The following is a 14767-nucleotide window of genomic DNA, read 5'->3' as shown; positions in this document are numbered from 1 at the left end:
ACTCATATTAGTGAAAAAAAAACTCCAAATTTACTTACCAATTGAAATAAGTGCGCGTTGATCAGAGGTTGAGCATGTTGAGTCAGCCATATTTTTCTGATATGCTTTGGTGTAGTCAACAGGTGGCGAATTGAAGAACTAATGGCTGAAGTAGTTAGAAAATGTTATACTAGATGTCGCTGTGAGCTGAATAACCGATTTTAGTTCACGATTTTTCACACTAGCAGCATTGAAGTAGAGTATAGTATACTATACCAGAGGACCCAGGAGGTTAAGACAGCCGGGACCGACGGCTTAACGTATCGGTCCTAAACACGGGATTAAACACGCTATAAAGTCAGTGGACAGCATGGGCCTAGTTGCCAATATACAGCAATATACAGCCGTCTCGGCACTCGGCAATAGCGCAGGCGCAGGGAACCCTCACAATCTCGTGATCCTTGGCCGCAATACGGAGGCAGTATTCTAGCATGCTCCGGTGTCGTAATATAATAAGAGACGTCCGTATGGAGGTCACCCTTTTTCGTATCTCAAGAACTACCACTGCCGAAGATTTCCGTCCACCCTGGGGCAGTGTGAAAGCACGGCCCATCTCAACACCAAAAAGTGAAGCTACTTTCTGATTGTACAATCAAAAGCAATCGTCGAACAAACAATCCACAAATGGACAACTACTGGAAGCTATATAAAAGATAGTCATTAGTAGGAATTCATTACCTGTACACTCGTTTAATTATTTTATTAAAACTATGGAGCAGCTTGAAAGGCTAATGGCAGTATTCGAATCAAATCAAAATAAGCTTTATCACGGTAAATTCGTTACAAAATGTATCACTACAATATGCAAGTTCATCAGTACTTCACTTTGTAAATTATTAGTAGAGTAGAAACATTGATTATCCAAGCTGTATTGGATTATGGTACAATAAGCTACAGCCAGAGGTCATAAGCCGAGAAATTCACTACAGCTTGCTTCGATGTATTAAATATGCCATATACTCTCATGTATTTCGACAGTGTGAGAATTCCAGTGAGCCAGAACTTATAAGAATAGTGAATATACTGCAGTTGGAATATTCAATTCAATTATCGATGATATATCACTACGAAGGAATCAAAGTTGTAAAGCAAGGCTCATATGTCATTTTTGAAGAAACCAAGTATGTGAGAGCTAAGGATAAATCAGTCGTGAAGTTTGGTGAGTTGAATTTGTATAGTCATTTTTTCCAAAATAGTTCACAAACATATTCCCAAATTCGATTTTAAAATTATTTCTACTCTCAAATACAAGTAATAATATTAGAACCATAGTGTCTCATGCAAAAGTAATGTATCGAAGGAACTCTCTACTCTTATCCTATTAACAATATTCATTTACGAGAAAAAAATGTGGAAAAACATGAGAGTTTTAGCAGGATATAGTTCAAATGAAATTGAATCGTTGTTCAAACCAGTGAACTTGTATTGTTTAGCAGAATAGTTTCTCACTGAAGTATTTGATTTTTTTCAGACCATTACATGAAATTTCAAGAGGTTAATCCGGCAAGAAAGTAAGTTATCATACGTAGTGATATGAAATTAATTTCTCAATTTGGATGATCAATGAAAATTTATTCAGAAAAAATACACAACTAGAATCGTTGTAAGTGCGAAATGTCTCCATAACAGGCACTAGCGGTCGTTAGGACCATGTGAAAATGGCTGCCTCCCCTGGACAAAGACATAGGCTATTCTGAAGAGTTGATAGAATTTGCTAACTCGGAATTCGCTGAGTCGCCATATGAATCTATACCATATGATCAGAGAGAGCAGTTTTGATTCATACGGCAGTTCAACATGGAGTCAGCGAATTCCGAGCACCACTGACGTACAGTATAGCTGATGTACACTATCTGACTGACGTAGACTACAGTCATGATGCTAGGGCCCAGTGGAGGTAACCATTTTCATCGTCAATTTGTAAATGACATTGGCGCTTGTTACTAGCGTGACACTATCAGACGATTCGATAACAAACTAGAAGTGTTTCACTTTAAAACAAGACAAGATACAGCTCTATATCTATTCTGAATGAATTTTTATTAATAATCCAAATTGGGAAGTTAATTTCAAATATGTATATCAATTTTAATTGAATGCTGAATATTGAATATTGAGTATTGATATGAAAATTGAATATTGAATGCTGAATAGAGTGGAATATTGATCGTTATTCTCTTCTTCTTCCTTTCACGTTGAGGCATCATTGCCCGTTCCGAATTCGCAACTATAATTGGACCATCTTTTTCTTGGACGTCCTCTATCTCTTTTTACAACTGGTTCATACAATAAAGCTTGCTTAGGGATACGGATTTTACTCATTATATTCACATGTTGGAACCAATCATTTCTACTCCCATTTATTTTATCTCTTATAGCAAAAGTATTCAGCTGAGGTCTTATATCTGTGTTTCTGAAACGGTCTTTTCTAATCTACTCATATTTATGTTCTACCAGAGACTACTGATACAAGAAGATGAATCTCAAGGCTGATGTACACGGTTCCAGTGGCTGGCATTCAGTTTGGATATTGACTGGAAGGTCACTGGCAAGCGGCAACTGGCATGCCAGCTTTACGTGGTACCCTGTTTATACGTTGCCAGCTACTGGAAAAAGTCGGATGTGTGGGTGTAGTTCCACAGCAAGCGTGGTTTATGTAAAGTAGTGCAGATCTTGGTTTTTTAAACAAATGGCAGAGACGCCACACAGAGTTGCCGTTCAAAAGTGTAGAATAGGCATCTATGAAGAATAGTGGAATATGTGTAGAATATATATATATATATATATATATATATATATATATATATATATATATATATTGTGGTGCGTTTTTTAACGCCTCACATATGTAGAGAGATTTGCCAAATCATGTAGTGCTGAATCTAAATGCCTCACGTTGGGCCGGCAAATCATGTGGAGCGTGATTTGAAGGCTTCACACATGTAGAGTGAATCTTGTACTGAGTCAATGGTGTAGCGGCTATAAATTTTGCAATTGCGTGTGTGGACGCTGAGTGAACACCAGACTGATTGATTCACTACAAGATTCATACAATTGTCGGAATCGCGGGAGGCCTAAACGCTCGCTCACCCTTGATTCTTCTAATGACAGATTGTATAATGATGAAATTTTTATAAGTAGTGTAGCGGACGCTAAACACTGAATACGGATACCTTAAAATTATTACCTGTGAAGAATGAGCATACAAAATCATACAGGTCGAGCAAAAATCCCGATGTAGATAATTTACGGGACTGCGTCTCTAATAAGTTCTGAAGGATTAAAATACGGTATTTGAACCAAGTATCGTTCAGAATATATTTCGAGAACAGAGTCTTGTCGGGTTTTAAGCTCTATTGTAGGAATTTATATGATCTATGGCTGCCACTGCTGTACAATTGATGTGTTCGCTCCAAAGTCGAGGTAGGTAACAGATAAAAGCTGATGTATGAGCAGGTAAGGACGAAGAATAAATATCTCGATCTGACCCCACTCGCTACATCCACTTAGACCTGTTCCAATATCCAGCCTGATTCAATTATTCTAATGATCGTATTCGATCGGTTCTTGATGATATAGAACGTATCAGACACAATAATTGACAGGCTTAAGAAATAATCGAACTCAGAAAGCGAATTAACAAAACTGAAATATATTATAATAAAATATGTAATCATACAGTGCAGATTCAGAATTTGATTTACAGGTTGATAATAATTTAGCATTAATAGAATAGTTAAAAATTTTCTTGTGCTTGCATGATACCATGCGTGATTCAACAGAATTTTACAATTGATAAAATTGAACAGTTTTGAAAAAAAAAAATAGTGAGAAAAAATGAATTATAAAATATTTTAAAATTGCTCGGGGTCGTGGTTCAGGCAGCGGAGGATAGTTAATCAACTACAAATTCTTATAAATTTAATATGAATAAATTCTAGACTCTTAAATGCTAAAGCGCTTGTCGGCGTGGCCAATAATTTAACGAAGAAAAAATTATGTTTCTGCACTGAAATATTTTCGAAGCGTAGATTGGGGCCCCTTATGACTTATAACTCACGTGAAATTCCTTGGTCGTCGTGGTTTTCTTCTTTAGATCAAAAAATCGTTTGATCGGCGGCAATCCAGGCTTCGGTTTCAGCACGTGGGGAATTTTAATTTAAATATCTCCTTCACCGAATTAATTAAGGGATAATTTACTTTAAGCTTTTAAATTTATTGATTGATGAGAACAGAAATTTACGAATAACAAATAAATTGGCCTAAAATATCGGCTCACAAATAGAACATTTAAAATCGAACAAGAAATTTTCACAAATAGGTCTTTGGTAACTATAAAAAGAGATCTGCACGGTGAGGATTTCAAAAGGGAAGTGCTGCTCTTTTCTCTAAGCTTTTAGGCTAGACCTTGCTTCTCAGAATCTCAATGTAATAATTTGCATAAAAATTTGCCATTGGTAGAACGCTTGTGACGTAAACATGACGTCAGTGGCAAGCAGTAGAATACAATTCTTTTAATTACAATAATGATTCAATTTAGGTAATCCTTAAAACTGCTTAATCTTCTAGACATAGTTTCTCTCATACAATGTACATGTGCTAGTGTAACTGATAAGGCAGGGTTGGTGTCTGATAATAGATTAACATGTGTTGCTTTCAAACGATCACCGTCTTGGTGCTATTCTATGCACTGTGATTGGCTTAGACCTGCCAAAGAGATTTAATTATCATGTGGTTCAGTTGAATTAAATTATTAATAAATTAATATTCTTGTACAATTTTTATTAGGTTTGAGATTGTTATAAATAATTTCTGCCATTTTATCAATAATATAATTTCATGCTATGACCTATTTAGTTACAATAAGACCTGACATATAATATAATTTCTTAAATAATAAATAATTTCAACAATAATACATACATTTTATTTTTTATTTTGAATTCTTGATCCTTTATGGATAGTTTTATAATTTTTAGGAATGATATTTTACCTTGCATGAAAACGGCATGACATTTGACAATGCTTTGAATCAGTCAGCTGCGTTCGAACTGTTTTAAAAACATCTGATCGATAGTAAACAAAGTGTACCTCAAAATCAGTGAGCGATTCATAAATAATTTGTGCTTTATTCGCAAAATAATTATAATTTTATTGAATAATTTTCCTAGAAAAATATTCAGTACAGAACGGTACTCTTATCAAATATACAGTTATTGATAAGTAAGCTTTATCGCTCGGTCGCTAACTATTCCTTTAGCAAATTCTTTCATTTTAAAAGGTAATCACAATTTTTCTCTCTTTTCATGAGATCTATTTTGAAGATTCATCACACAAAAGCCCCCAGGATATTTTAAATAGGTAATTGGGAGACGAGTCGAAACAATGACTATTTGAAAAATCCGATATTGTGATGAATACACTATTTCATCTCCTTACTTCTACGAAAACTCAACACTTAACACTAAAAACAATATATCGTGCACTTTTGGCTACGAGAAAATAAATAATTGATTGTTCCTTCCATTGGATACAATCGAAATACAATAATTAATGAGGTCTCTTAGGATCCTTCATTAAAAACAACTCCACAACTTCCATTCACGGGTGGCTTATGAGCAGACCCATAACTATAACAAATATACAAAATTTCACATATTACTTCTTAAGATTTGAATAGTATTTGCAACAAATATAGACTTTCATCATTTTTTCATAGTTATTACAGGTTTCGACTCTTTGGTTTGGCTTTTACATAAATTGAGTGAGAATGTGATTTTACTTCGGTGACTTGACAATCGTCTACCGTTTGACTCGAGCAATTTCTTATTTGCGCTTAGTACGTCGCGTACAAACAGGGTTACACTTGAAATGGCTTTCTTGATTTTTATCAATGTTGGTTACAAATATTAAGTCTTACATTTATCAATTTGAATTTCAATTCATGATCTTTTGATGCAACGATATAAATTTCACATTTAAAGGTAGGAATTTCATTTTCTTTTTTAGCTTTTTAGCAATACATTCATATGACATAAAACATGCGCATTTCATGCAAATTAACATAAATATATATTTTTTGGTTGCGTTTTTTATTTATAATTTCACATTAAATAATAGGTTACATTAATTAATAACGATATTGCTTCGATTCTATACATTGACTCTATGATTTCGCACACATTGGTTGGTGGGACGAAGAAAATTATCGAACAGGCATTGGTTCTGAATAGATTTTTCCTATCGATTCTGTATTTCGAGGTTAGATTTACACATTTTTTCAAATAAACTTTGTTTATTTTCTTTCCTCCTATTCACTACTAATTTCATGTTATTTCTAATTTATAATTATTTTCTGTGGATAATATAATTCTTGTTTTTGTTTTTCAGTTGTGCGGATTGTACTAGGCGATTTTTCCTGTGATGATTGTAGCATGAGGCGGATGGCTTGATTAGGTTGGTAAATTTTTAAGGTTGTTTCGTAGTTTTAATTTCTTCTGTTATTAAAGTTGATTTCGATTTTCTTCATTTGAAGTGAATTAATAATATTTCCTTATTAGCTGAGATGTGGCGAAGTTTAGGTTATGTTGATTATGATTAGGCTGCAGTAGAAAGATGCTAGTCTGCAAAGATGTGATTCAATGGGTAGGCTGTGACTATGAAGAAGTTTGATAGTTGATGTATTCCACGAATGCAATTTTTCAGTTAATCCGAAATTATTTTCTCCTCAAGCCCCCATCTAAATTTGATTTCTGATTTGTTTCAAGGTTTCCGTTCCAATTTGCAACTATCCGTTTTATTAAACTTGGCTTAAAACGAATGTGCCGATGGTGTAAATCACTTCTTACAAATTCATTTCCTCTTGGTCGGCCGGTAACATGCAGTTTGATCTTTTTAAACCTTACATGCCGGTGGTGTCTGTGTGTCTTTCCAAATGATATTTTCCTTTTTTGCATGCCGGTGTACAGTCTACTTGATTTTAACCGAACATGACTGCGGTGGTTGTAGGTCCTTCTTGATATGGTCTTCCTTTTTCCTTGCATGCTGGTAGGGAGTTTGATGTGGGATTTCAGCCTAACATGACGGCGGTGTAGATAGATCCTTTCAGATATTTTTCTTCTTTCTTGAATTGTTTTGCTGCTTGTGTATGGTTTTGATTTATAGGTTTTCGGGTTTGGTTGTGACTTTGATTTGTGGTGGGTTTTTGTTTTATTTCTATTGTTTATTGGACTATCTTCATGAATGCTGGGTTCATATGTTGCAGGCGCTGTCCTCGGTGGATGGACGGTGATGTGGGCGGTCGGCGGTCCGGGCTGCTCTTCCACTCGGCGGGCAACGTCCTTGGATTCCTGGTGTCCGGCGCGCGGTGGTACAGGCTGTCCCTCTATGCCATGGATGTCGTCCTCGGCTTGGCGGGCGATGTCGTCCGGTCCCTCTCGGCGTTCGGCGGGGTGCGGCGCAACTTCAGTCTTGACATTCTCGGTAGGTTGGTCTTCCATACATGTGTCACGTTCGTTTGCCTGTTTTATGAACTCCTCTTCGAGTATGTTTGCTTCAGCATGCATGGGCTCGATCACTGGTCCAATATTGACTTCCGTTGCATGACACTTCTCTTCAATTTGCCATCCTAACATCCTGCTTTTCTCTACTGCTTCCTTCCACCTTTGTTCCGGTTTTTTAGAACCTTGTTTACCTGTTTTCCGCATCTGTCGGACTTCTTCAATTAGTTCTTCATTTGCTTGTTTGTTTTCTCTAATTAGTTCTTCATTTGCTTGTTTGCTTCCCCTAACCATATTGTTTAGTGTTTCATTTATTTGTTTCTTTTCTTCCTTTACCTCTTGGATTTCCTTCTTTAATTCTTCCTTTGCTTGTTTATTGTCTTCTTTTATTTCTTGAATTTCCTTCTTTAATTCTTCCCTTGCTTGTTTATTGTCTTCTTTTAATTCTTCCTTTGTTTGTTCATTCATCTTGGCTATTGCTTTCAGGAGGGCGTCCATATCCAGTGCGGGAGTGGGCGTATGGCGAACGGTTATCTTCTGGTTTTTTATCCGAGCGACAGTACGAGAGATGGGGGTTCCTGTTTCTGGGGCGTCGTCGTCCGTATGCTCTCCCGATGTTTCGTCTTCTGGCTCTTGGGCTGCCGATGGATCCTCCACTAGGATGCAGCTCTCCTCCACCTGCGTCGAAGATAAATCATCCAGTACGTTTGGATGGAAATCGGCAGATGCGGTGGCAGATGCGGATGGCGGCGAACAATCGGGTGAGATGTCCTCGGTGTCCGACAGACTTGGATTGACCTGGTCGTTTCCTGCCATAGTTTGTGAGAGAATAATGCGACGAACGTGTGTGGTGAATAAAAAACGTGAAAGTGTTGATGTGATATATAAAATAATTAATAAGAAATCCTATAGAAATTGTTATAGCTTCGTAGTGAGTGAAATACAGAAAAAGTGGTTTAGCAATGTGTTCAGTGATAAAATGAGTCAAGTTAGCAATATCGTTAACATAAAAATGACAAGGACACACAGGATACACAGTGAACACTTATGCGGTAATACAGGTACGCCTCTTATAATTTATTATTACTATTATTATAAATATCTTACTTTTATAATTTCTTGCCGCAATTCAATATATAGGCTAGTGTTCTTTGCAAAATTTTATATAAAAGGGGCAGTGTTTTGTTTGAATTATTCCGCAATATATCCGTGATTTAATTTTACTTCCCTCTTTATGTTTTAAAAACTTTTAAAAATGTAAATAACTTCAATCCTCTTTTCTGTAGATATTTATAAATTGTTTCAATATAGACCTAATATTCTTCAAATAATATGACCTTTCTTATGATATCTCTTATACCTATGACTTATAGTATGACCAATTTTCGAATAACACAATAATAAAATTCTGAGTTCGATTTTTTCTCTAAAAATTCATCAATCGATAAATTTCTTTTCCGTTCAAAAATTGGGTATGGTACTTCTTGTTATTTTATATAACAGTGAACAGTCAATATTAAATTCGAAAAAATTCACAACCATGAATTTTTCAAAAAAAATTTTCCCATTGTCAGCGCTACAGTATACTGAGCAACTAAATAATCCTCGCAGTCGATTATCCACCTCTTCAATGCCTATCACTGTTGGGCGCCAAATCATGTGGAGTGGTATTTTACTCGCCTCACATATGTAGAGAGATTTGCCAAATCATGTAGTGCTGAATCTAAATGCCTCACGTTGGGCCGGCAAATCATGTGGAGCGTGATTTGAAGGCTTCACACATGTAGAGTGAATCTTGTACTGAGTCAATGGTGTAGCAGCTATAAATTTTGCAATTGCGTGTGTGGACGCTGAGTGAACACCAGACTGATTGATTCACTACAAGATTCATACAATTGTCGGAATCGCGGGAGGCCTAAACGCTCGCTCACCCTTGATTCTTCTAATGACAGATTGTATAATGATGAAATTTTTATAAGTAGTGTAGCGGACGCTAAACACTGAATACGGATACCTTAAAATTATTACCTGTGAAGAATGAGCATACAAAATCATACAGGTCGAGCAAAAATCCCGATGTAGATAATTTACGGGACTGCGTCTCTAATAAGTTCTGAAGGATTAAAATACGGTATTTGAACCAAGTATCGTTCAGAATATATTTCGAGAACAGAGTCTTGTCGGGTTTTAAGCTCTATTGTAGGAATTTATATGATCTATGGCTGCCACTGCTGTACAATTGATGTGTTCGCTCCAAAGTCGAGGTAGGTAACAGATAAAAGCTGATGTATGAGCAGGTAAGGACGAAGAATAAATATCTCGATCTGACCCCACTCGCTACATCCACTTAGACCTGTTCCAATATCCAGCCTGATTCAATTATTCTAATGATCGTATTCGATCGGTTCTTGATGATATAGAACGTATCAGACACAATAATTGACAGGCTTAAGAAATAATCGAACTCAGAAAGCGAATTAACAAAACTGAAATATATTATAATAAAATATGTAATCATACAGTGCAGATTCAGAATTTGATTTACAGGTTGATAATAATTTAGCATTAATAGAATAGTTAAAAATTTTCTTGTGCTTGCATGATACCATGCGTGATTCAACAGAATTTTACAATGATAAAATTGAACAGTTTTGAAAAAAAATAGTGAGAAAAAATGAATTATAAAATATTTTAAAATTGCTCGGGGTCATGGTTCAGGCAGCGGAGGATAGTTAATCAACTACAAATTCTTATAAATTTAATATGAATAAATTCTAGACTCTTAAATGCTAAAGCGCTTGTCGGCGTGGCCAATAATTTAACGAAGAAAAAATTTATGTTTCTGCACTGAAATATTTTCGAAGCGTAGATTGGGGCCCCTTATGACTTATAACTCACGTGAAATTCCTTGGTCGTCGTGGTTTTCTTCTTTAGATCAAAAATCGTTTGATCGGCGGCAATCCAGGCTTCGGTTTCAGCACGTGGGGAATTTTAATTTAAATATCTCCTTCACCGAATTAATTAAGGGATAATTTACTTTAAGCTTTTAAATTTATCGATTGATGAGAACAGAAATTTACGAATAACAAATAATTGGCCTAAAATATCGGCTCACAATAGAACATTTAAAATCGAACAAGAAATTTTCACAAATAGGTCTTTGGTAACTATAAAAAGAGATCTGCACGGTGAGGATTTCAAAAGGGAAGTGCTGCTCTTTTCTCTAAGCTTTTAGGCTAGACCTTGCTTCTCAGAATCTCAATGTAATAATTTGCATAAAAATTTGCCATTGGTAGAACGCTTGTGACGTAAACATGACGTCAGTGGCAAGCAGTAGAATACAATTCTTTTAATTACAATAATGATTCAATTTAGGTAATCCTTAAAACTGCTTAATCTTCTAGACATAGTTTCTCTCATACAATGTACATGTGCTAGTGTAACTGATAAGGCAGGGTTGGTGTCTGATAATAGATTAACATGTGTTGCTTTCAAACGATCACCGTCTTGGTGCTATTTCTATGCACTGTGATTGGCTTAGACCTGCCAAAGAGATTTAATTATCATGTGGTTCAGTTGAATTAAATTATTAATAAATTAATATTCTTGTACAATTTTTATTAGGTTTGAGATTGTTATAAATAATTTCTGCCATTTTATCAATAATATAATTTCATGCTATGACCTATTTAGTTACAATAAGACCTGACATATAATATAATTTCTTAAATAATAAATAATTTCAACAATAATACATACATTTTATTTTTTATTTTGAAATTCTTGATCCTTTATGGATAGTTTTATAATTTTTAGGAATGATATTTTACCTTGCATGAAACCGGCATGACATTTGACAATGCTTTGAATCAGTCAGCTGCGTTCGAACTGTTTTAAAAACATCTGATCGATAGTAAACAAAGTGTAACCTCAAAATCAGTGAGCGATTCATAAATAATTTGTGCTTTATTCGCAAAATAACTATAATTTTATTGAATAATTTTCCTAGAAAAATATTCAGTACAGAACGGTACTCTTATCAAATATACAGTTATTGATAAGTAAGCTTTATCGCTCGGTCGCTAACTATTCCTTTAGCAAATTCTTTCATTTTAAAAGGTAATCACAATTTTTCTCTCTTTTCATGAGATCTATTTGAAAGATTCATCACAATATATATATATATATATATATATATATGTGTGTGTAGAAATGTAGAATAGTGGAATTGGTTTTGTGTGGAGAACTTTTGGAAATATACCCACGAGTTACAGCGGATGAACGAGCAATGTGGATACGAGAGTGGATGGACAATAAGACTTTGAGGGCATCAGAGACAATAATTTAAGAGAGCTTCATGCCCGCAAGAGTATAAAGCTACTGTGTTTAGGCTGACATGAAGCTGGCGCGCCAGTAAAACAAGAATATTTGTTCTGCTGACTGCCAGCTCCTGGCGCGTCCTTGGCTTGCTGACTTCTCCAGTTACTGGCGTGAGCCGTTTACACAGTGCCAGTCGTTGGCATCCAGGGACTGGCTACCTTAACTGGCACCGTGTAAATAAGTCGTCGAGCTATTTCTTCTCTATGGTTCTACGTTATTCTACTCTGAATAAAACAGGTGGGTACCAGTCGCTTGAGACTGTACCTGTTAAGCATGGGACTCGGTCAAAATGTTCGTGTTGCCATAATGTACGAGAATTCATCCTCTCATACAAGCCCATATATGACTGAAAATATCCAATTCGATGACACAGTTGATTCATAGTTGTCAATTTGAATATTCCCATTGATATGGGCTTGCATGAAGTGATTTAGTACATTTCGGCAAAATGGATATTTTGTCATATCTTGTTTTTCTGTTCGAAGAGCATTGAAGTCAATCACTGGTTCTATTTCATTGAGACTCCTAGATGAAGTAATGAAAATGACCAAGCCATCTTCTAATGGTATTTCATACTTGATTGGTGTCAAGTGGCAGGACACGCTTCCAGTGACCAATAATCATTCAGTGTGAGTATTTTTAACATATTTCATCAGAAATAAAATCTTTTATTTTCTCTGATGGCATGATCGGTTCAGTGTATTCTTCTCATTATCATGTGTAGAAAATGTTTTATTTTTGAAAATAACTCATCTATCACTGTGGCAGTTTCACAACTAATGCACAGGTACATTTATATACTATACCATACCTCACTACACTATTCAGCCTCACAGACTCAGTATACTATTTGAGAAGGCCAGTTTTCTAGATATTGGCCATGAGCATCCACTGATCAGCACATCTGCATTCTGTCAGATAATCATCAGAATTCAATTTGTTGAACTGGCCGAAATGGTCAAGAATTTCATCGTGGATATTCTATTTCTACACATGATTGTAGTATACCAGATGTTATGCAGAACACATGATATAATTTAGTTATAATTGATACGCACAAGTGTGCACTGAACTGAAATTGGCTGCCGGCAGAGAGTCGCTCCACTCCTAAAAATGCAACTGGCTAGCGTCGCAAATGTGCATCGAGCCTTATACACTCAGTGGAGTGAACTAAGCTAAAACTTGTACACTACTGTATTTGTTGAATTTCAAATAGCCATAAAAATTTATCCATTGAATTTATCAATTGGAACTCAGCTGTTCTGGATTCAGGATGACCTCATCTTCCTAGAACTATGATTTCCACCTTACAAATATTTGAATTCTGTGTTCTTCTGTAAGAAACGTGAATTATATAGTTTTTCGAATTCCAAATAGCCATTAAAATTTATCTATTGAATTTATCAATTGGAACTCACCTGTTCTGGATTCAGGATTACCTCTTCTTCCTAGAACTATGATTCCCACCTCTCAAATATTTGAACTCTGTGTTCTTCTGGTGAAAACGTGAATTATCTCGTTCTTTGAATTTCAAATAGCCATAACAATTTATCTATTGAATTTATCAATTGGAACTCACCTGTTCTGGATTCAGGATGACCTCCTCTGCCTAGAACTCTCATATTCGATGATCTTTAAGCATTTCTCTGTGTTCTGCTGACAAAATACATTTTTCCAGTGGAACTTGGAAGAGCATTTCTTCAAATTCATTTATTTCGACTTTTTTAATGGAACTATCGTTATAAATCTTCAGGAACTGTGGAACTATTGATTCTGCATCCAGAACCGTCAATTTTGGATGTACTTCTGGGAAATGCTGTTCCAAGTTCACACTGGCACCACATCGCACTCCCACTTCACATGAGCTACTATTTTCACACCATAGTCTGGATGCAGTTAACTCTGGACACAAAGGATGTTGTATTGATGCTCAGGCTCCAGCTCTTTGATGTTACCTATCATCAATGGTTTAATGACTGTAGTAGCATCCATGTAGATCGTCTCTAACTTGCTGATTGTACCTTCCATGTTTGACATCTGTGACATACATATTAGCAAATTAATAATAATCCTTTCCTTTCCTTTTTCCTTCGTCCCGGTACCCCCAGAAGAAAATAGTTTATTATAGAAAATATAACAAACAAGAATGAAAAATACACTTATAAAAAGAAATCTCACAAACAAAAACAAATGAAGAATGATAAAAAAACAGGGATATCAAAAGATAAGAAGATTCCCTTTTAGTGGAAAGTTTCAAATATTATAAACCAGACGAAATATAAATTCTCCAGAACCTTCTAAAGAAGGTTTGACTGGAGGAGTCAAGTTTTACATTATATAAAAAAAAACCATAGAAATAGTACATTGATATAATCAATCAGTGATCCCAAAATAAATAATTTTCAATTCAAATCATATCAAAGAAATAGTTCAATCTTGAGTAGAAGAAATTATTGATAATAATTCATTTGATTGTATTGTGTAGCAATATGTAGCAATAAAATAATAAAACAATGGGATTTCAGTTGTTGCTTATGACAAAAAAACATACACAAGAAAAAATATATAAAAAAAGGAAGAATTTATGAAGATCATTCAATTCACTCAAATTATTTAACAAAGTGTTTCATCTTATTTTTAACAATTGAAATTCTATCCAGACCAATTAAATCATCTGGCAACTCATTGAAAATAGTTGGTACAGATAACTAAGTTCACATTCACCCTGATAATTATTGTATTCGGGTACAATAACCTTTTATATACAGCACCTTATCTTCGCTCATGCGAAATTCTACTTGACATTCTATAGTTATTAGAAATAACTATTTCATAAGATATCATATCTG

The 14767-nt window shown here is 35.2% G+C and overlaps 2 protein-coding genes across 2 annotated transcripts in view; both read left to right on the top strand.

Annotated features, from left to right (window-relative positions):
- Positions 1 to 1021: 1021 nt before the first annotated feature.
- The window catches only part of LOC120350314, a 21888-nt gene continuing 8142 nt past the window's right edge, over positions 1022 to 14767 (top strand). Inside the window, exons 1-3 of the mRNA XM_039422974.1 lie at positions 1022 to 1198; positions 1511 to 1550; positions 12404 to 12547. Coding sequence (XP_039278908.1) covers positions 1093 to 1198; positions 1511 to 1550; positions 12404 to 12547 — 290 coding nt within the window. The 5' untranslated portion in view covers positions 1022 to 1092. The remainder of the gene's footprint in view (positions 1199 to 1510; positions 1551 to 12403; positions 12548 to 14767) is intronic.
- On the top strand, positions 6714 to 8866 carry LOC120350654. Its single transcript, XM_039425125.1, has 2 exons — positions 6714 to 7521; positions 8025 to 8866. Exons 1-2 carry the CDS (start codon positions 7278 to 7280, stop codon positions 8333 to 8335), a joined length of 555 nt encoding a protein of 184 aa, XP_039281059.1. The 5' UTR covers positions 6714 to 7277; the 3' UTR covers positions 8336 to 8866.

This window comes from Nilaparvata lugens, chromosome 3, assembly GCF_014356525.2.
Source record: "Nilaparvata lugens isolate BPH chromosome 3, ASM1435652v1, whole genome shotgun sequence".
In the NCBI taxonomy this organism is placed as follows: domain Eukaryota; kingdom Metazoa; phylum Arthropoda; class Insecta; order Hemiptera; family Delphacidae; genus Nilaparvata; species Nilaparvata lugens.
The sequence above is the reverse complement of the archived record's forward strand: the minus strand, read 5'-3'. Positions and strand labels throughout refer to the sequence as shown.

Excerpts from the sequence above, each read along its gene's own strand:
- LOC120350654 (XM_039425125.1), top strand. The coding sequence starts at position 7,278 with ATGAATGCTGGGTTCATATGTTGCAGGCGCTGTCCTCGGTGGATGGAC. Across the intron at positions 7,522-8,024 it reads CTTCAGTCTTGACATTCTCG|GAGGGCGTCCATATCCAGTG; the intron begins GTAGGTTGGTCT and ends TATTGCTTTCAG.